This window comes from Taurulus bubalis (assembly GCF_910589615.1).
Source record: "Taurulus bubalis genome assembly, chromosome: 5".
Classification (NCBI taxonomy): Eukaryota; Metazoa; Chordata; class Actinopteri; order Perciformes; family Cottidae; genus Taurulus; species Taurulus bubalis.
Genome location: NC_136593.1, coordinates 23,283,395 through 23,303,595, shown reverse-complemented (window position 1 = coordinate 23,303,595; position 20,201 = coordinate 23,283,395). Strand labels below are relative to the sequence as shown.

The 20,201-nt window shown below is 41.0% G+C and overlaps 1 protein-coding gene across 1 annotated transcript in view; it reads left to right on the top strand.

Moving 5' to 3' along the window:
* phf2 (PHD finger protein 2) overlaps positions 1-15,836 on the top strand; it is a gene marked incomplete at its 5' end in the record, with an annotated part of 32,281 nt that extends 16,445 nt beyond the window's left edge. Inside the window, 15 exons of the mRNA XM_079218579.1 lie at positions 1,053-1,140; positions 1,485-1,591; positions 5,002-5,093; positions 5,188-5,277; positions 6,425-6,778; positions 6,953-7,069; positions 8,687-8,802; positions 8,997-9,175; positions 9,869-9,936; positions 10,741-10,913; positions 11,506-11,789; positions 12,524-12,619; positions 12,709-12,818; positions 12,906-13,221; positions 15,385-15,836. Coding sequence (XP_079074705.1) covers positions 1,053-1,140; positions 1,485-1,591; positions 5,002-5,093; positions 5,188-5,277; positions 6,425-6,778; positions 6,953-7,069; positions 8,687-8,802; positions 8,997-9,175; positions 9,869-9,936; positions 10,741-10,913; positions 11,506-11,789; positions 12,524-12,619; positions 12,709-12,818; positions 12,906-13,221; positions 15,385-15,473 — 2,279 coding nt within the window. The 3' untranslated portion in view covers positions 15,474-15,836. The remainder of the gene's footprint in view (positions 1-1,052; positions 1,141-1,484; positions 1,592-5,001; positions 5,094-5,187; positions 5,278-6,424; positions 6,779-6,952; positions 7,070-8,686; positions 8,803-8,996; positions 9,176-9,868; positions 9,937-10,740; positions 10,914-11,505; positions 11,790-12,523; positions 12,620-12,708; positions 12,819-12,905; positions 13,222-15,384) is intronic.
* Positions 15,837-20,201: the final 4,365 nt, after the last annotated feature.

The following is a 20,201-nucleotide window of genomic DNA, read 5'->3' as shown; positions in this document are numbered from 1 at the left end:
ATCATTATTCTAAAGTCTCCACTTTGGACATTTATTCACTATACACAAAGTAATTTATTAAAAACAGTTCGGAAAGAGATTTAAAGAGATTACAATACTTTACTTATCTTGTTAGTTGGTAGATTTTCACAATTATTTATTCATACTTAACAAAATGGAAATAACGTGCAGGTTTCTTTTTCTTTTTAGATTTATGAAACTATTAAGGTGTGGGAGCTATGTATCACATTACATGCCATTCTATGTCAAAGTAGTAATATATTGTACGTTGTGAAAATCAGGTGAGAGATTTGTTTATGGATTAAATAGCAAGACAATAGCAAGGAATATCGCAAACAAATGGCAAATTAATCTCTGTGGAATCTCTGCTGAGAGCATCCCCTACTGTCCGTCACCACGCGCTCCCATGTGGTGCAGAGACACGAGATGAATCAATGAATCAATCAAAAATAAATCTTCCATTATGTTGTTGCCCCTCTCTTGGTCACTGGTGGAAACGCTTCACGTTTGGCTGGAGATGAACTCTCATCTATCGTGAGGAAGAAAGCCTCTGGAGTTTTACGCCATCTGGGAAATGTTTTTGAGAATTTTTAAAAGGAAGAGGAATGTTTTCTGTCCTCTGTTCTATGTTTGAGACTGGATCCTTAATCTTTAGTTGTTGTTTTTTATTTACTTAATTTTTACTTTTTGTAGTTTTTTAGTTTTTGTTGTGGCTATTTATTTATTTCCAGGTTTATTTCCATTGAACATATGGCATTGTATAACATTATACTAATGATAATTATTATTGTTATTATTATGTTCAATTTAGGGGAAGTTTCAGTAAAAATGCACAATGTGTTACATTTATAAAATCATTAAATATATGTAAAACAAATAGCATGATGATGAGAATAGTATAAAAGTGTTTTCAAAAAAGTGTTAAATAATAAATGCTGGTATCGAACGATGTAGCGTGTAAGGGAAATATTGCATTAATGAATATAACTCTATTAAGTACAGTCACTGGGGTTGATCTGATTTTGCTTGTTGAAATGTGATTGGCTCCTCAGGTTGGATCAACGCCATCCTGACTCCGGTGGACTGCCTGGCGTTCTCGGGACACTTCATCCACAACCTGAGTGTGGAGATGCAGATGAGGTTTGGACACCTGTCTTAATTAACACACACACACATCCTTTATATGCTGTGTTTTATTTATTTTTTGCTCTTTTTATTTCATTTTATTCGCTGTGATCCACCATGCCTCCCTCGTCCTAATTTGGGGGATTAAGTGTGACTTGAGGATGTTGCATATTTGTCCTTGGCGGATCTTCCACAGTCGTTTCCACTGGATTCTCCGTTCAGGACGTTGTTTTTTGCTCCAGAGTCCACCCATCTGTTTAGGAATCATCCACGTTTGGAAAATACCTCGTGAATTGCATAGTTTGTTGCAGTAAACCTGTTGGTTTGTAGCTGAAACACCTCGGTGTATTCCTCCTCAGGGCTTATGAAATCGAGAAGCGGCTAAAGGTCAGAACTCTCAACCCCTTCCCCAACTTCGAGACGGCGTGCTGGTATGTGGGACGACATCTCCTCGAGCGATTCAAAGGTAAACTCTTAAATCAGTCGGATGCATTTGTAGATTCTTTTTTCAATATATTTTTTTTATTTGTGGTATTTCAATGTAAACGTAAACCCTCATTTAACTCGCGCTGCCCACAGAAGAATGCGTGAAAGCAGAGAAAGCACAAACACTGTCAGAAGCATGGCTGCATATCTGCTGCACAGATGAGGAGCTGGATGCTCTTAATATTATTTCAGTCATTAAATCGTTGAAATTGCCGAGTTCACAGATGATTAGCTTCAAACGGTTTGGCCCAGCTAGAATCACTTGCTCCATTACAAGCCTGTGTTTAAACTCCCCTCAGCTGGCTCGGGCCGATCTGTTTATGTTTCCACGGCTCTCTCTGTGTGTGTGTGCGTGTTAGAGCCAGATTGCCATTGTGTGCGATGCACAATATAACGTTATTTCCTCTTCACTTCGAGGTCAGCTCATTCAGCACATGGAGTTATGATGTTATGAATAATTTCCTGTTTTTGGTCCGAAATCCACTTGAGTTGATGGAGCTACTTAGACGTTTGGTGCTTTTAAACTGAAATTAAAGAAGAAATCCACATCAGCAGGAAAGCTGAATTTGCATACTTTCACATAGATTTTGACTGGTGAGTCTTTGCCAAAGGTTACAATTAAAATAGTCAATTGAAAGTTGCTATTGATAACATTAAGCCACTAGATCAGGGGTCGGCAACCTGCGGCTCCGGAGCCGCATGCGGCTCTTTAGCCCGTCTGTTGCGGCTCCCTGAGGCCTTGACAAAAAAAAAAAAGACAACTTTTTTTTTTTTTTTTGCCCAGTGGAAAAACTTTTAAAGGGAAGTCCTCTTATCTTGGAGTTTTAGGTGATATTGTGTCACTGAAAATAAAAATAAATGTTTAAATATTTATTATATTTATATATTTATTTTTTTTAAAATGTGCGTCACGTCGCTGTCAAGCCTCCGCCCTGCAGCTGCTACTCGTGATTCAGAGCCCCGCCCTCGCGCGCAGATGAGTGCAGAAGAGCGATTCCTCAACTGCTGCAGCAAACTAAACTGAGTAAAGTAGATCTACTTTCAGGAAGTGGATCACGTCTCCAAACTCCACTACTGCTGCTGGTTCTGTGTCAGCTCGTGAAACACTGAGGATCCGTCCTCCGTTTGCGGTGCTCTAGTGAGGAGGACGCTCAGTGTGAACGTAGCAAAAGATATGCGTTTAAAATGTAAAACTCACTAAAGAGGACAGCTATTGAACCTGCTACCTTGCAGTTTCAGGGCAAACACTCTACCACATGAGCCACAAATATAGATAGTAATGAAGGTCTGCATAGTTATGTTTTTAATTAATCTTAATGTAGCCGACACATGACTATTTTTTGTTTGATAGTTATAAACAGGTAAAATAGCAATACAATGTAAAAAAAAAAAGTCTTTATTCTTGTTCTATATTTTCATAAATACAACAAACTATAGTTTTTTGTATATATAATATGACTATATATAAAACTTCAGAAGCTGTGATATCAAATAATTTTTGCGGCTCCAGACAATTTTTTTTTGGTGGAAAATTGGTTTGGTCAAATGGTGGTCAAAATGGCTCTTTGGATACGAAAGGTTGCTGACCCCTGCACTAGATATTACCCCCCCTCCTTTGCATTCTCACCAGTCAGCGTAATCTATGGTAATCTTTGGGATATGGCTAGCTAACGTTTAGCTTGTTATCTAAGCAGTGGTGTAGTGCACTTGTATACTGTCATTGTTAGGTTCCATTTGTCGAACAGGGAAAATGCAGAAAGAATATAAACCTTTAATGTACACGGTTTTTGCCAATTGCTATTTTCCGATTCAAAATAGGAAGAATATGTAGACATGAATGTGTCACAGTCGGCAACACACAAATACCTTGAGTTTTTAAAGGTATCTGGTCATTATATTTCAGCAATGCAATCCTATTTCACTCGTGTTATTATACAGTTTTCAAATAAAACGTGGTTTGGTGGGTTTTGGGAGACAAAGCATACTTTTACGTCTGCGGTCCGTGGTGTGCAAAGGTGCGATCTGTGGGTGTGCTAAGTGCTGAAATACTTGTCCCCCATCTTGTTGAAAAGGCCTGTGGTGTATCAGTAAGTGCATACATGTGTGCGTTAATGAGAGTACCGTGCACACACTTAAGGCTCCCGGTTTGTGGTCAACCTGAGCTAGCTTAACTTGAAAGGGGCATACGTATTTCATATTCACTGAAATATTAATTTGGATGCAAAAAAGGCTTGTTTGTAATTTACTTTTCACAAAAAAGGAACAGCAGACTCCTCAGAGTGTCTTTTAGTGCAACGTGCTAAGCCAACAAGTCAGGTATGTTGAGCACAGACACCGATACCCGCTAATTAGTACTAATATATAGAATTAAATAATTAAAAAATGTCACTCACCAAAAGAACCTGGAGCACAGACTTCTTGGCAGCAACACCACAAACATGGCTAAGCTAGCAGCTAGCATGTGACTACACCACCCTGTTGCTCAAAGCAGCCACGCCTTAAATTATGTACAACTTTATATATATATATATATATATATATATATATATATATATATATATATATATATATATATATATATATAAAGATTAACTGACCTTTTGTACCAGTCTGAAAACATGTTTATTTCTGCTTTAAAGTTGGCCATTTTAACACGGCGGTCTATGAGGATTGCCTCTCTTATGGAGCCAAACCCAACTGGCTCTTTGAGGAACTCCAATTTTTGGCACTTGAGCGTTGGCAACATTTTTCATCCGCAGACGTTGCAGCTTGCTGCTGACAATTAAATACAGAAAGCAGTCAGGAAGTCAACGTGTATCTATTTTTCCTGCACTTTCAGTGCAATAAATCACTGAACAAAGGGACATTATCATTGTGTTGTTTGAACTTTATAGAAAGTCTGACACAAAACATACAAAACCACATACATAGTGTACACTCTACTAGAGTAGAAGTATGTTGTATAGTATACTGTGTATTTCTTTAAATAAGCTTCATTTCACACAGGAAAACTCACTTATTGTAGCTTCATATGACATTTTAGTAAGGAGCGGATGCACAGTGATCCAGAGTGAGTGAGTGAGTGAGCAGGGAGATGTTGATTGTGTAGCTCAAGAACGTGTACATGTCACTGTGTATGAGTGGTGCTCTGGCAGGACAGTTTGTCCAAACAGTCACCGAGTTGACAGAATCCAACAACTTCCCTTGCTGTTTCTTTTCTTCGTCAGCTCATCTGTTCTCGTGTTCGCGAGCGGCTCGTTCAGTTACATCTCGTAAATCTCCCACGTGCTCTGTGCATGTACATAACTTAATGGCTTTGACTTTTTCAAAGTTCAAAAGTCCAGATACATTCAACTCGATGTTAATGTTTGAATTTATTTTTGTCTGCAGGTTTACACAAAGCAAATAAGCAGCCAGCCCCGTACCTGATCCATGGTGCCAAAATCATCAATGGAGCCTTCAGGGCTTGGACTAAAAAACAGGTTCGGACACGTTGGGTTGCGTTTGTGTGTGTCAGCCGTCCATCTAAGCGGCTATGAAAAGCAATGACAGCTTTGTTTGTTTTCCTCGGATCAGGCCCTCTTGGAACATGAAGACGAGCTTCCAGAGAACATGAAACCATCTCAGCTCATCAAGGATCTTGCCAAAGAGATCAGACTGTCAGAGGTATTGGGATTTCATTTTTGTTAATATATGATCAACTGCAAGACGGCGATGTTGGCCGGATGTGCAACATGAGAGTCTCTCAATCACTGCTGTTGAGCTGCAACAACGGCATCCATCTACTGTGGATATTCATGGTCGCCAATGACTCTGATGAGTCCGCCGCCTTTTGTTGTAGTACCAAAGTCAAGTAAAGAACATTTCTTGATATTGGTCCATGCAGGGGTTAAAGTGGGATTTGACTAACATCACATAATCCAGTGGTTCTCAAACTTTTTTTGTCACGCCCCACTTTGGAGGAAGAAAAATGTTCAGGCCCCACAGCCCCAACAAAATTCTAACAAAATGGTCCATGCTGAATTTTGATTGAAATAACTTTTTGTGACTCCTCCATCCGTGCTTTTTCAAATAATAGAATAAAGAAAATTGAAATCACTTTCAAGTAAAACAGATTGCTCCATCAAACAAAAACTAATAACATGTGCAAATGTTCAAATAAAGTTCTATCGGTGCAAAAAATAACTAACATTTGGCAAACAAATTGCCTATTGTGGTTGCAATTAATAAAGGATTATAAAAATAAGTATTAAAAAAGAATGATACAAAAAACAGTTTGAGAACCACTGACATAATCCATGTAATTTGCAAGAACATTCGTGCTCCCCAGAGCAGAATCCTTTAACGTTTGCTTCTCCAGTCGGCGAACATAACGCACCCCTTATCCAAAGTCAACCAGGTTAGCCTCACCTTTAGTTAGCTCATTTAGCTAGCATTTCTTTCACACTGAAAACACGACAAGAAGCATCACTGAGACTGAAATGCTTCCTGACTGTTATCACAACACTTCTTAAAGGCAATGGAGTTGTTCTGACGTGAGGTCTGCTGCTGGACACCAATTTAACACCTTAAACTTAAATTGGCAAAAATAAGAAAAACAGAGGGGTCTTGTGAAATAAATGAAGTATTGATTAATCAAATTAAATAAATAATGTCTTTATTAATTGATTAATACATTTGTATGTATTTTGTAACTAATGATATACTAATTCCAGTGGTAATACAGTGGGGCTTCAATTGTCTCCGTTGGGGTTTGATTGCCGATGACAAAACTATAGTTCACTTTTTCCCATTTCCGTGCTTTATTTTCTAGAATGCAACAAAAGCCATTAAGAGTGAGCCCAGCATTAAGGTACCGGTGGAGGAGGCCCCGTCCACGCACTCGGAGCCTGAAGAGCCCGTCTCCCCGGCCCACGTCCCGTCGCCCAGCAGAGAGAAGGCCAGGAAGAAAGCTACCAAACCCCCGAAGCCTCCCAAGCCGCCCAAGCCCCCGAAGATACCCAAGGCCCCCAAGCCTCCGAAGGTGCCCAAGGTCAAGGAAGGAGGGAAGAAGAAAGCGAAGAAAGCAAAAGAATCGTCGCCGCCTCCGAAACCCTCCAGCTTCGCCGCACTTGAGTCCCATGCGAAAGACATCTTGAGTAAAATGGACCAGCCCAAAAAGACAAAGGTGAGCGCACGGCAACGCTAACGGAAAATGACATCGTTATTATTTTGTGTAACGATTATTTGTATCCATATGTTTCACTTTACGCGAGCCATTTTGCATCCCCTCCAAGCATTGTCAGAATAGTAAAAGCCACCCACACCCCGTCTGTCTGCTAATCACTGCGTCTTTCTTCAGGCTGTAAAGAACGTCCTGAGTATATCGGAGAAGGAAATGTCAAAGCAGAACAACATGGAGAAGTTTGACATCAGAGAGCAGAATAAAAACAAGACTGAAGCGAAATGGAAGTATAAGGTAAGAGCGTTTCAGCCGAGTCAATGGAATGACCGCTTGTTCCAGGCCAAAGTAAATAATATCACAATCCTTCACATGTTCAAATAAACCTTCGGTAAAGACGACTCAAACAGTTGTGAAGGTTACGAGCCGAAGAAAAGGAAAAAGAAAAAGCCGGATCATCCAGAAGTGATTTGCACACTTCACTTCAAAGCAATCAGGAAAAATAATGATGCGGCCCCCGAGTCGCACATTCGAGGCCTGCAGCTCATCAAGAGCTGCTCCAGAAAGAAATCCTCAATCCCAGAGTTTATCTAATGGAATTAGGCCACGTCCGAATCCTCTGCCTTCCATCTAAGTATTTACACATGCCCTCATCTTTATTACAAATAAAAAGACCCCTGTGAGGTGTTTACCGAGGTCACCGGGGGCCGCGTTGTCTCGGTGATCGTCGTCCAATCACGTGGAAGAGTTCACAGCTTCCCTGTTAAGGCCCGCGTCGCCGTCGGTTACCAAGAGCGCGCGCTCGAACGTTTACTGTCGGCTTCGGGTTACGCGGCGGCGGCGCACGCCTCGAGTTTGGAAGTCGAAACGGTTGCGGGAGTGAATATTTGAAAAATGCATATTCTTGGGTTTCAGTTAATTACACAGTCGGCTCAGTGGTGATTTTCTTTCATGGCAGCGGCGTTGCTTTCCTCTCCGTAACTTTGGTTCACTTTAAATTGGGTCAGAAAATGTCACCGGAGAATATCATCTGTGGAGATTTACGTCATGATGATTTCAGTCTTTAAAACAAATTATTAACAGCAATGGTTTTACTTTAATCAAATGGCTCCCTTCTACTATTCTACAGGGCAGTGTTTGTGTTGTGTGTTTTAAAATGAATTGAATAGAAAGTTACTGATGATACATTTTTTATCATTTCATTTTCGAGTCAAATAACATAAAATGACATCAGTGTTTACTTGATATGTTACATTTCTGACACTTGAGGTGAAAAGGTTAAAAACTAAAAGACATCACCATGAAACCTCCCCAGTTTATAACTTACTTTAAGAAAATATTATTTGTCGTGTAAATTAGTCTATGAATGATAATTAAACAATCCCCTTAAATAAAGAATATAGAGAGGAATGAAAGTGTAAAGTTTGGTGAATGTAAGGACTCAAAGTCTGAGAACAAACTACTTCAGTAAAAAACAACCTTTAAAGATGTGTTTTACAAATTAAAAACATTTTAAAGACACTTAGTGAAGAGCATAAAAAAATTAAGACAATAATCTTTTGCAACTGTTCTGTTTAAATAAGCAAATGAGGCATTATCTAGCGGTCACTTATGATGAATTTAAGAGAAATCTACAGAAGCAAACAGACAAAGCATTAAATGAAACACTTGAAGTGTATTTTGGATGTTTTCTATCCACTCCTTTGAAAGGAACCATGTTATGGAAGCAAAATAGACTCAAAATAAATGTAAGAAATGCATGAAAAAACATGTTTTTGCCTTAAGTGAATCTTTAATCGTGGATCCTTTGATCTCGTCACTAAATACTCTGTGATGTCATACGTGAGCGTGGCGATTTCATTTGTCGTGCGTGCTCCTCTGACATCGTTCCCTCTTTACTGTCTCTTTTTACAGAACAGTAAACCAGATTCCCTGCTGAAGATGGAGGAGGAGTGCAAGTTCGACAGGACACCGCTGTCGGGCAATAAAGACAGATTCAGCTTCACCATGTCGCACAAGAAGACGCTCGGGTACGTATGACGGGCCTCCTCTAGGCCTCCGGAGCGGACAGCGTGTTAACCGTCCTGTGGCGTGTTCCGGTGATTATAGAGCTATGTGGCGATCAGCACCACAGCCATTAGAGCCAATCCAAGGACTTCTCACGGCGAGTGCCCGGCTGAGCCTCGCATCAACTCCCTCATTGTCCTGTGGTTTTCCTTTTCAGCTCCAAGACGCTGAAACCTCAGACCAACTCAAGTGTTTTTGGATCATTACAAAACCTAAAAGAGGACAAATCCAAGCCGGTGAGAGACGAGTACGAGTACGTCTCCGACGAGGGGGAGCTGAAGATTGACGAGTTCCCCATCAGGCGGAAAAAGAACACCGTCAAGAGAGATCTGTCCTGTGAGTACTCCGTGTCGTGTTTCAGTTTATTTAAACCAGCGTCTCGGGCTGGGTAGAAACCTCAACACTTTATTTTTATTGGTGGCTGAAATGTATTACATTTAGAAAAGTGTTGAAAATCAGCATTAAATGATTGGTCAGATTATTAGAGTTGTTTATTCTTTGATCTGATATTTCCTGTTTTAAATTAGGGAATTTATCTAACTTAAGTATATATTTTATTTAGGTTTATTGTTTATTTTTTTACTAAAGCATTAAGCATTTTTGCACATTTGGGTTTAAAAAAACTCTTCCACTGATTTGAATAGGTCTGTTGTTGTGCTCATTGGTTGCTCATTTTCCCGGTTGGAGAAATAAATTGACCAATCAAAGCTTTGTAGGCGGAATTAAGAGTTCCTACACAGCTAGCTAGCTACGTAGCTACACACACGACAAATAGGAAAAGAAAGATGGGAGAGATTGTCGCAGCCCTACAGGTCGTTACGGAAATAGCAACTTCTAAATCAACAGGAGTCCTTGATCAGCATGAAAAAGCAGCTCCTAGCTACCGTAGCTTCACACAGCACACATGCATTTGTGTCGGTATTATATTAGCACTGATACCCAGCCAGACTAGTAATAATGAAAAGATATAACTTTAATCAACAGCTTTTGTTTTAGCTATTGCTTATTGGTGAATGCATTTTCTTCCAGTTTTGTCAGACATCAAAGAACCCATTCAGCCAGCCAAGAAACCAAAGTTCCAGCCCTCGGTGACAAAGGTGCGTACCATACGACACTTCTACTACTCTTTCTACACGAAGAGACGAAACAGAGGACAGCTTTGTCCACTTATGAGCTTCAGCACTTTACATCGGAACTTATCTAATAAACAATCGCGTTCCAGAGGATTTCATGTACAAGAACATGCAAAACACCTTTAAAACTCAGATATAAACCAAAGGAAAAACGATTGTAAAAAGTGAATTCTAGGTGAATCAGAAGAAGAAGCTCCCTCACTGATGAAGGAAATACCTGTGGCATGTACGGAGGAAGAAAAAGAAACAGACTCATAGCAGATTTTATTGTGTTGACTAGTGAGGTTACTGAAAATCATAACACAGTCTTATAGTTTACTTCAGATCCTCTGGGGTCTCAGAAGCCCCAAATTTATTGTGTATCTATTATTTTGTGGTCGATCAAATTGTTACCCCTTTTGTCTACATTTGTCAAAATTGACATGGTGCAAATTTCTAAAATTTCTAAAAACATTTGTGTGAAACTAAATAACCACAAAGTGTTGGTCGGGTCCACAGCACATGTTTGCCCCTGAGGCCCACAAGTGGGTCATTTTGTCCATGTTCACATAACAAACAATGAATCTGCAGGAAAAGAAATCAGTGGTTATCGTCCTGGTGACTATTTCCACTCCGTGTACAGACAGTCTATGAGAGAAAACAGTCAACGTTAATACCCAGAGATCCAACCCAGTCTAGAACCATCCCATTGGAAACGGGAACATTGGCTGCCCATGTCTGGTGTCTCTCAGGTCCACATTGTTCTGCTCTTCCTCCACTTTTTCCCAGAAGCCGACGGCGGACTCGTCAGACGAAGAGACTCTGCACATCGACACGGAGACCAAGCCGGAGGCGAAGAGTCGCAACTCTAAGGCCAAGAAAAAGGGCGGAAGCGCCGCCGGGATCCTCGACCTGCTGCAGGCGAGCAAGCAAGTGGGAGGGATCGACTACAGCGCCAACAGGTAGACCTCCGAGCCCATGATGTCACTCGGTTCCTTCAGCACCGATCTAAACACACTTTGGGTTGCGGCACATGCGCAGCGCTACTCTCTGAACGGCCCCCGCGGGGCCCTTTTTTTTCACCCCTCTCTCAGCAGATGAATTTTAGTGACAAACGGCACGCTCTTCCCCTTCGCCTTCTGCTTATTCGCTGCTGAGTCTTGATGGTCTGTTTCCACCACTTTGAGAGCTACAAATGAGCAGTGAAAGAAAGGCAGAAACATCGGCTGAAGCGATATTCATTTCTCAAATTGTTCGGCGGGGCTTTGAGCGAAGCGACCGTGGTTCATCACGGCGGCGTTTGACAGCCGCTTTCGCTCGTTGCTGCAGCTCGGCGGCTAACAACGTGTGTGAAGATATTTACGCAAGCGCTTACTTGGATTTTTTTAATTTGACAGTTTTGCGCTACAATCTCCCAAATGATAACGACACTCAATAAAGCACGACTGCTGACTTCAAAAGCCTTTTTTTTTTCTCACTCTACACCTCTCGCCAGCGTGCCGACTGCTGTGTAATGGCTGTGTTGTTGTGTATTCTTTATTGACGTACTTACAGTCAGCCACCTGCATCTCCCAGCACACAGGAGGCCATTCAGGGCATGCTGTCCATGGCCAACCTGTCGTCTTCAGACAGCTTGCAGCAGCCGTGGAGCAACAGCCAGTCCAAGAGCAACTCGCACGGCGCGCAGGCCGGCAAGAAGGCCGGCGGCGGCGGCGGCGGCAGCAAGCGGCCCACCAAGCGGCTCCCGAAGAAACCCAGGAAGAGCAGCAGCATCGAGAGTCTGGATTACGACGACGACCAGGACCACATTGACGCGTGCTTCAAGGACTCCGACTACGGTGAGCAGCAGCAGCCGACTCCTTCCTCCCTCTTGATTTGAATGAGAAAATAATGATTTTGCTACGCCCGATTCTCACCGCTGCTAGCAGGTGCTGTTAAAAACAGATTGACCCTTGATGGATCAACATGTGGGTCTTTAGTTCTAACTTTGGCCTTGTACTTTCCACCAGGAGAAGATGATAGGGTTTGTGTTTATTTTTCATGCCTCTTTTTCCAAATCCGCCCTTTATTTTTTTCTTTGAAACGTTTTCTTTGTGATTCCCGTCCAAACCCAGCTGAGTGGTTCCACCCAGCTTGTTAATAAGCCATTAAAGAGTTGCAAATTGTTATTTTACATGCTTTTTGAGCTTCTAATTAGTCTAATTAGTTGTTCGTAGCACGAACATTCCCGAGCTGCAGTCTTTGGGCCAGTGTGAAGCTTTTCTCACACACTGGCCCTCTTTTCTTCTTTCTTTTTATTTTTTTGTGTTAATCTTGATTATCCAATTATCCGATATTAAACGTCTTAGATGGAATTTGGGCTGTGAGCAGGCAGAGGGAGGGCGGGTAGTCAACAGCTGTCTCACAGCTGTCCCGCATGCTGTCACTGGAAACTTTTTACATGCACGGAAATCAGAAACGAGTGCACTTGAGTCACATTCCATGCTTTACATATGTGACAATAATTGGCCGGTGATGTTTAATGTCCTACATCCTCTCGCGTTAGTAATCGGTCGCATCTTTACGATTCTAGTCTACCCCTCGTTGGAGTCCGAAGAGGATAATCCCGTTTTCAAATCCAGATCGAAAAAACGGAAAAGCAGTGACGACACTCCGTACAGCCCGACAGGTAAAGACCTGCCTTTGTAACGCCAGTTTAACACTTTACATATTTAGGGAGTAAATGTGTTCCTAACCGTTACGTGGATGTCATCACAGCGCGCGTGGGACCCTCGGTTCCTCGACAGGAGCGGCCGGCGAGAGACGGAGCCCGAGTGGCCTCCGTAGAAACGGGTCTGGCTGCCGCCGCGGCGAAGCTTTCTCATCAGGTACGTCGTGACACTATTATGATGTGATGATGGTAGTGAGCGTACCTGTGAGCAGAGCCCAACAAAACACCTATCTGTCCTCAGGAGGAGCAGCAGAAAACTAAGAAGAAGAAGAAAAGCACCAAAAAGAAGGCAATAGTAGTAGTCGAGGAGCCCCCGAAACTCTCTCAGGACAGTAGCTCGCCGGAGCACAATCTGGACTCCCAAGATGGCAGCCTGACGGACCACGAGTTCAACACTGGAACAGTCAAGTCGCCGGGCGGCCCGCAGCCCATGGCGCCCGGGGTTTTCCTTAGCCAGAGGCGGCCGTCGATGTCTTCTCCCAACAACAGCACCAACACAACGAGCACCAACAGCAGCAGCGCGGCGAAGGGGGATCGCGCCGTGGCAGCAGACGCCAAAGGTGAGTCGTAAAAAGAAAGCGCCGTTCGTCTGTTATGCTGCGTTCACAACAATAGCGTTGAGAATTTTTTTCACGCGACAGTAGATGTCATGAAAGTCGATGCACAGACGGGAACAACGAGAATTTTCGTCTGATGTTCCGGCGTTTGTGGAATTTACACAACAAGTATAAAGCAGAAATAGTGGTTATTTCAATGGTGGATGGTGGAAATGGTAACTGTTTTTGCGGAGATAAGCCACGCCCCCTTTCCATCGCGAATGACGCTAATTAACCACATATAGCCGAGCGAGTAAACTCACGCGAGTAAAGTGTTTTGCGAAAATTCGCTTCACTTTTGGTGTGACTGCAGCATTAGCCGGCTTTCCTTATAAGGATCCAAACCATTTATTATTTATTGAGACGGGTGAGAACCAAAAGGCGAAAGCGGTGGATCTGGTCTGCGCTGCCGTGGCGACGCTTGAGAGGAGCAGTCAAATGTTCCGTCTTGGTTTTGAACCGCGGAGCCTCTGTGCTGTTGTCTACGAAGGTCGATGCCTTCATGAGCTTTATTGACGTTCAGATCAATTAAAGAAAAAGCATTGCATCACTTATTTTGACATGTTATATATTGTTTTGCCAAAGTATAATGAAGTATTACTTGGGATCAAATGGAGCGGCTCATTCAAGGAACATATTTATTCCTCTTATTTTCCCTTTAGAACGACATTCTTCTCAGGGAATTCTTCGGAAATCACAGGCTTGTAAAATACAGCACTTCTTGAATGGAATGAGTAATAAACAGTATGGCTTAGCAGCTGCTGCCTTTTATGCATGCAAAGCATATTCATCCCGTTAGACAGTTATATGAACTGCAGATGTGAACATGATTGGATGCAGAAAACACAAGCCTTCAGATAAATGCACCTTGTTTTCAAGGTTGGTACTCTGAGAAAGCCTCTGATCCTCAACTAAATGTGCATGGACTGACTGGTTGAAGCGTTTATTGAACGCATTTCAATATTACATGTAATCTGTATTCATAATCAAACATGAAATGAGCAAAAATAACAACATTCCTCTTAATTCAAAGGAACATGAACTAATCTGTGAAATCTCAGAAAGGAATTACAACACGAATGCTGTTGTGTTAGCGGTTCTACGGTAACAAGGTTATTAAATACACACTCCTACCCATTTAGACGTTATTCCACTGACCGCATTATTGAGCTAATTAACAAACCCGTGCTCCAGTATGACGGCGGGGGACAAGAAGACTCCGAACTAGCAACCTCCTAAAAATGACATTCCCATCCAGCGAAACAGCACAGTTACGTTTCGAGGGAACATATTTTCTCCTGCATTACATTTGTTTTTGACGTATCGCAAATACATTTTTGTCGGTCAAAACAAACTCAGGACGTTCACCCAGGAGGCCGCCGTTCGTGTCCCGGATAATTCGACGCTGACTTATTTTAATTTACGCCCGTAAATTCTATACATAACAAATAGAGGTGTAGAAAATATCAATGCACTTATATCGCAATATTATGTCATGTGATGTCGCCCTAAAAAAACAAATAGATTGTTGTCATGCAAAGATTTGTGGCAACGTGGTTCATTTTGTGATTGCATAAAAAAGTAAACTTATGTTACTCCGATGTTATGCAGATGACGATGTGTTCTTAATCAAAAAATTCTAAAATGAGATATTTTTTATTTTAATATATAACCTTGCTTACAGAATTGCAATATATTGAATCATAACCCCTATATTATGATACTTATCGTACCGTCAGATTCTTGCCAATACACAGTAACAAACGTACGTTATCTATTTTAAGCCAAACTATGATGTTTTTCTAAACATAACCAAGTAGATTAGTTGCGTTTTGGTTTCATTTAGTTTTCATTTCTAAGTCATGAGTTCAAAACTGCAACTGGAGAAAATGTTTCCCTCAAAAACGTAATTTAAAATGCAGTTAAGTTGTATCGGGAGGTCATTTAGTGGGAGGCGGGGCTTGTCGGCTGTAGCTCATGGGGGGAGAGTGGCCGTCCTGTCACCACAAGGTCGCCGGCTCGATCCCTGGTCTCCCCCCAGTTTGCATGTCGAAGTGTCCTTGAGCCACTGAAGACACTGATTGAGCAAGCAGGAGCACTAACTCTCCTTTCTTGTTCTCTTCGCAGCTAAGCGGCTAAAGAAAGGCATGGCGACGGCCAAACAGAGACTTGGAAAGATTTTAAAGATCCATCGAAACGGAAAGCTCCTCCTGTAGCATGCAGCAGCAGCAGACTGCTGTCGGACTGGGAATTCATGAGCTGGGTCACATCCCAACCTCACCCCCTGTTCACTGATTAAAACCAATAATGGAGAGAAAGAAGAAAAAAAACATCAAGAAAATCATGCATTTTTCAATTTCTAAGAAGAACATCACTCAAATAGGTTTTTGCCTCTACTTATACTTTATAACTTTCAGATATTAAAGTGTACAGAACCTACTATAAATATTTTTTAAGAGAACATGTCTCATTTTACTACAGCTGTCAGTTTATCAGGAGTCGCTAAAACATGAAGTAGAAGTACATTGCAGTCATTCCAAGATTTGTGAAAGTATCCCTTGCATGTATTCAGTTGCATGCTCCGCTTGGGTCAGGGTGGGGGGGTTTTACACGTTATTCCTTCCACATGGATGCAGCTTATCATCGCCACGGGTTGAATAAAAATAATTAATAATCCTTTCCTCCCAGTCCAGATCTCTTTGCGTGAACACTTTGCAGAGTATCAGCGCCGGAATTTATTTATTCGTGTCGAGTTCATAGATAGGAAGTGAGACTTGGAGGAGCAACTGTGAAGCACAAAGTGAAGCGCGAGGCTCGCTTAGGACTGAATGTGGTTGGGACTTGAACACGTGATGGGACCTGTGGCCGATGATAAGCCTCATCCATGTGAGGTCTGCATTACATGGGGATACTTTCTCTCTTCCTTTGCTTTCACAGGCAGCACCGACACCCTTCACACAGTGCAGTATATAGAATGTAGCTTGTACATAGCCTTTTAAATTACCACTTTTTGTATCCTTTCGCCTTATGGCTTAATTCTAAATTTTTACAGTTTTTTGCTAATTATGAATACATGAATACAAATATGTATATATATATATGGATATACATTATAGTCCGGATTTTTCAACTTTTGTTATAGTTTTCTTTCTTTTTTTAAACAGCAGAGATTAATTTCAACTTTTATTCGTTATTTTATTTTTTCGATTTTAAAGGTGTTGCCTGGAAAACAACTGAAGAAATGATACATGTTATTGTCATATGGCCTTACATACACAAAGCTAATTGTATTGTGATTCTGTTTGAACAAGAGACGGAGCTTTGAGGGGGAAAATTATATAAAAGAAAAAAGAAGAAAAAAAAACACTTAAAGTTTCTCTGACCAGCCTCTTGTTCGAGTTCTAGTATCCTGAAGGGTTTTCGGAATTATTTTACTAGCACCTTGTGAAGTGTTTCTGTGTCAGTGATGTAATTTATTAATGTTTGTAGCTTTTTTATACTTGTACAATTCTTAAAGAGTTTTTTCTTTTGTTTTGGAATATTTCATCAACTTCTTTTCTTGGGATGTGTGTGTGTTTGGAACATTTTACACACTAAGAACCTACATTAGCAAAACATTTTTTTTATCTCCATTCAGTCTTCACTCAATGTCAATGTTGTCATGGGAAACATTCCCAATGTGTTATTATAATTATAATTATCATTGTTAATATTATAGTTCTAAGCAGCTGCCATCACAACGTTTTATTTCGGTCAGGACATTTTGAGCCGCGGTGTTCGCGTCATCATGGGTTCGCTTCCCGCGAGGGACATGCGCTCCGATCAAACTGTCAGTGGGACATTTTCAGGTTTTAATTTTGTACAATATACGTGTGTTGCTTTGTGGTGGTTTATTTTTCTATGTCCGACCTATAAAAACGCGTCCACTGTGCCAGGGCAGGGATGCGACCTGTCGTAGCCGTCTTCCCTCGCTGTTACTCGCAGTACTAGTAAGTATCTACAACCCTTTCTGACCCGGATCTATATTTTTCTGTATTTAGATGATTCTGTTCGAGGTCACGGCTCATCTTCTTCTTTTTTTTAAAGACATGGAAAGAAATGGTAAAATTCCGAGGAACGAGCATATTGTTGTTGATGATATGACTGTCCGCCTTGTTTACTTTTTGCAATACAGATGTGGAAAAAACAGCAGCCCTATTGTAATGTGTTCCTCTCCCACTCTGCGATGTGACGTCAGGCTTCTGGTGACGACTAAACTGTTTGTTTTTTTCTGCCCGGCTTCACATGTTGTCTGCTTTCAGCATCACACTCATTACAAACTGCTTTTACTTTGTATTTTATTATTTACCCCCCCAAAAAAGCTAGACTCACTTTGGAGCTTCAGAGCAGCGGCTCAGCCAAGTCATTAATTAAAAGTAAGCCAAAGTCAACACCATTAAAAATGTATTCACGGTAAAAGGTCTCTCAAGTAGTCAGACTCTTTTTACTCGAGGACGCAGCAGGGCTCAGTCAGGGGAACAATATGCATATAAACATATATATACATATATATTTAAAAATATTAATTAAGTATTTTTGATATATACAATATATACTGAAAAACGGCCAATCTTTGCCACTAGATGGAGGCCAGAAATATATTAATATGTATATATTTATGTATAGTATATATTTGTATTTATATACATAATATACATTTATATATAAAATATATATTGTATTAATTCATATATTTTTTTATATGTATTATATATATTGTATTAATTTATATATAATATATACATACACTTTATATGTATTATATACATCTTTTTTATATGTATTATATATTTGTATTTATTTATATAGTGTATATATATATACTATATATTTAGCCAAGTCATTAATTAAAACTAATTAAAAATGTATGAACGTTAAACATGCTCTCAAGCATATATATTTACATTTATATATATATTCTTTTATTCTAAAGATTCATATCGAAGCAACAGCAAGCCTCTGCCACTAGATGGAGTCCAGAAATATATGAATATGGAAACAGATGCATGTTTTCAAATCATCTTCACGTTGTGTTTCAGTTCGATCTGCATGTTCAGGCTCTATACTTTTATATAATATGTATAATTACAGAAGAGGGATAATTGTATGAACATAAATGAGATTATCAGACCAGGAGATCTTAAATTGGAGCCCCACAATAAGGCAATTAAGAGTGTAATTAGAGAGGATGGGGTTCTGTGCTCGTTTGGTTCTAATGACACATCTGGACACGCGCACACAAGTGAAACGCGTGCACGACCTTCACGACTGCGCACGTTTCATCTCGCCTCTCGGTCGCATCCCCGGCTGTGTGAAGGAGATGTGGGCGTGCGGTGAAGGCGCGCGGCTGTTTAAGGGGTCGCGACCCCGCTTCCATCCTGGTTAGCATCAAAGTGAGTTGTTATTGTTGGCTAATTGTTAACACAAGAACGCGAAGTGCTGCGACTTCAGCGAAATGAAACAATCACATAATTTGTCCTCTCAGGATCATTTTCACACGCCGACTCTCACTGATGGATTTACTGTTTTCAGAGGAGCGAACATAAAAGATCTGGAACTGCAGGAAGATAAACGAAAAGCTGCAGGGACCATTGTAGTGACACAAATAATTATTCAGGTAATATTCAGGAATTTCCCAGTTTAAAATTGTAAATGAAAACTCTAATATTCTCTGAGATTAAAATGGTAAATTATACAAAATAAAAAATAAACTCATATATTCTCTGAGATTAAAGTGGAAAATGTACAAGAAAAAGAATCACAAATTTTCACAAAAAATAGATCAGTATGTGGTTTTCTTTTTAATGTGAAATGTATATAGGTCATAACACTGCAGGCATAAAACACAGTATGGGTTGGATCCAACCTTGCAGAGTGAAGCTATGTGGTTCCTTCATCCACTTTTTTTTAAAAATATAATTTAATAATCTCTGAGGATAATAGTTTTTTTCTTGTAAATTTGTGATATTTTTTAATGTAAATTTATCTCTTTAAGTTTTGTGTTTTAGTTTTTTATCAGAAAATGACCCTTCCCTGTCTTAACCTACAATGGCCCTATGACGTATTATATAGCGGCGCAGGAAATCTCAATACAAATTTATTTGCAGCAACGTTGCTGCAACAAGTTGATTTGAATTGTATTAAATTCAAAATATCTTCAAAATAATAATAATAACATTCTTACTTGAAAATCGGACCACATCTAAAAACAAAAACAAAAAAACAAGAGCCCTACATATCTTCTTTACTTATCAAATATCTGGTCCCTGAACGCCCCGTCCTGGTTTCTTTGTCAGTCGTGCAGTTGGTCCCCCTCGAAAGGGCAAGTGGGATCACAATTTAAATGTCAGTGTATTAAAAACAATGCCTGCGGAGTGTTACAGTCTAACTGCATTCAGGGCCGCGCTGCACCGGCTTAGCGATGGCAGATGTGAATGAGCCGCCCTCGGTTGCTTTGAAACCCCCTCCGGTCCTGTGAGAGGGTCCCCAGTGGTCAAGAGAAACGTGCCATGTGAGAGATGTCTTAATTACACAGGAATGTCAGGTTAAGCTTTGCCTTTGTGTGGCCGTGCAGCGACGCCCCCCCTCTGCTCTGCCTTTTATCCGTCCCATTCTCCCGAGTTCAGGGCTGTCATTAGCAATAATGCCACGGTGAATCCTCCGCCAACAGATCGGTAAAGCTTCAGAGATCCTTCAAACTGGGCGCGGGCCCCCGGGAGCGCCGGCCTCTTAAAGAAGGCCGCCTGTTTTGTGTGGCAGTTGTTGGGAAGTGGCGAGACCCGGGGAGCTGCACGGTGTTCCTCGGATCAACCGCTGCGTCAGCCGACAGGAAGCCCTCTGCTGGCGTCGCACTGGGAACGCGGAAGTGCAGAGAGACGTTTGGCTTCTGCCAAAACACACACACA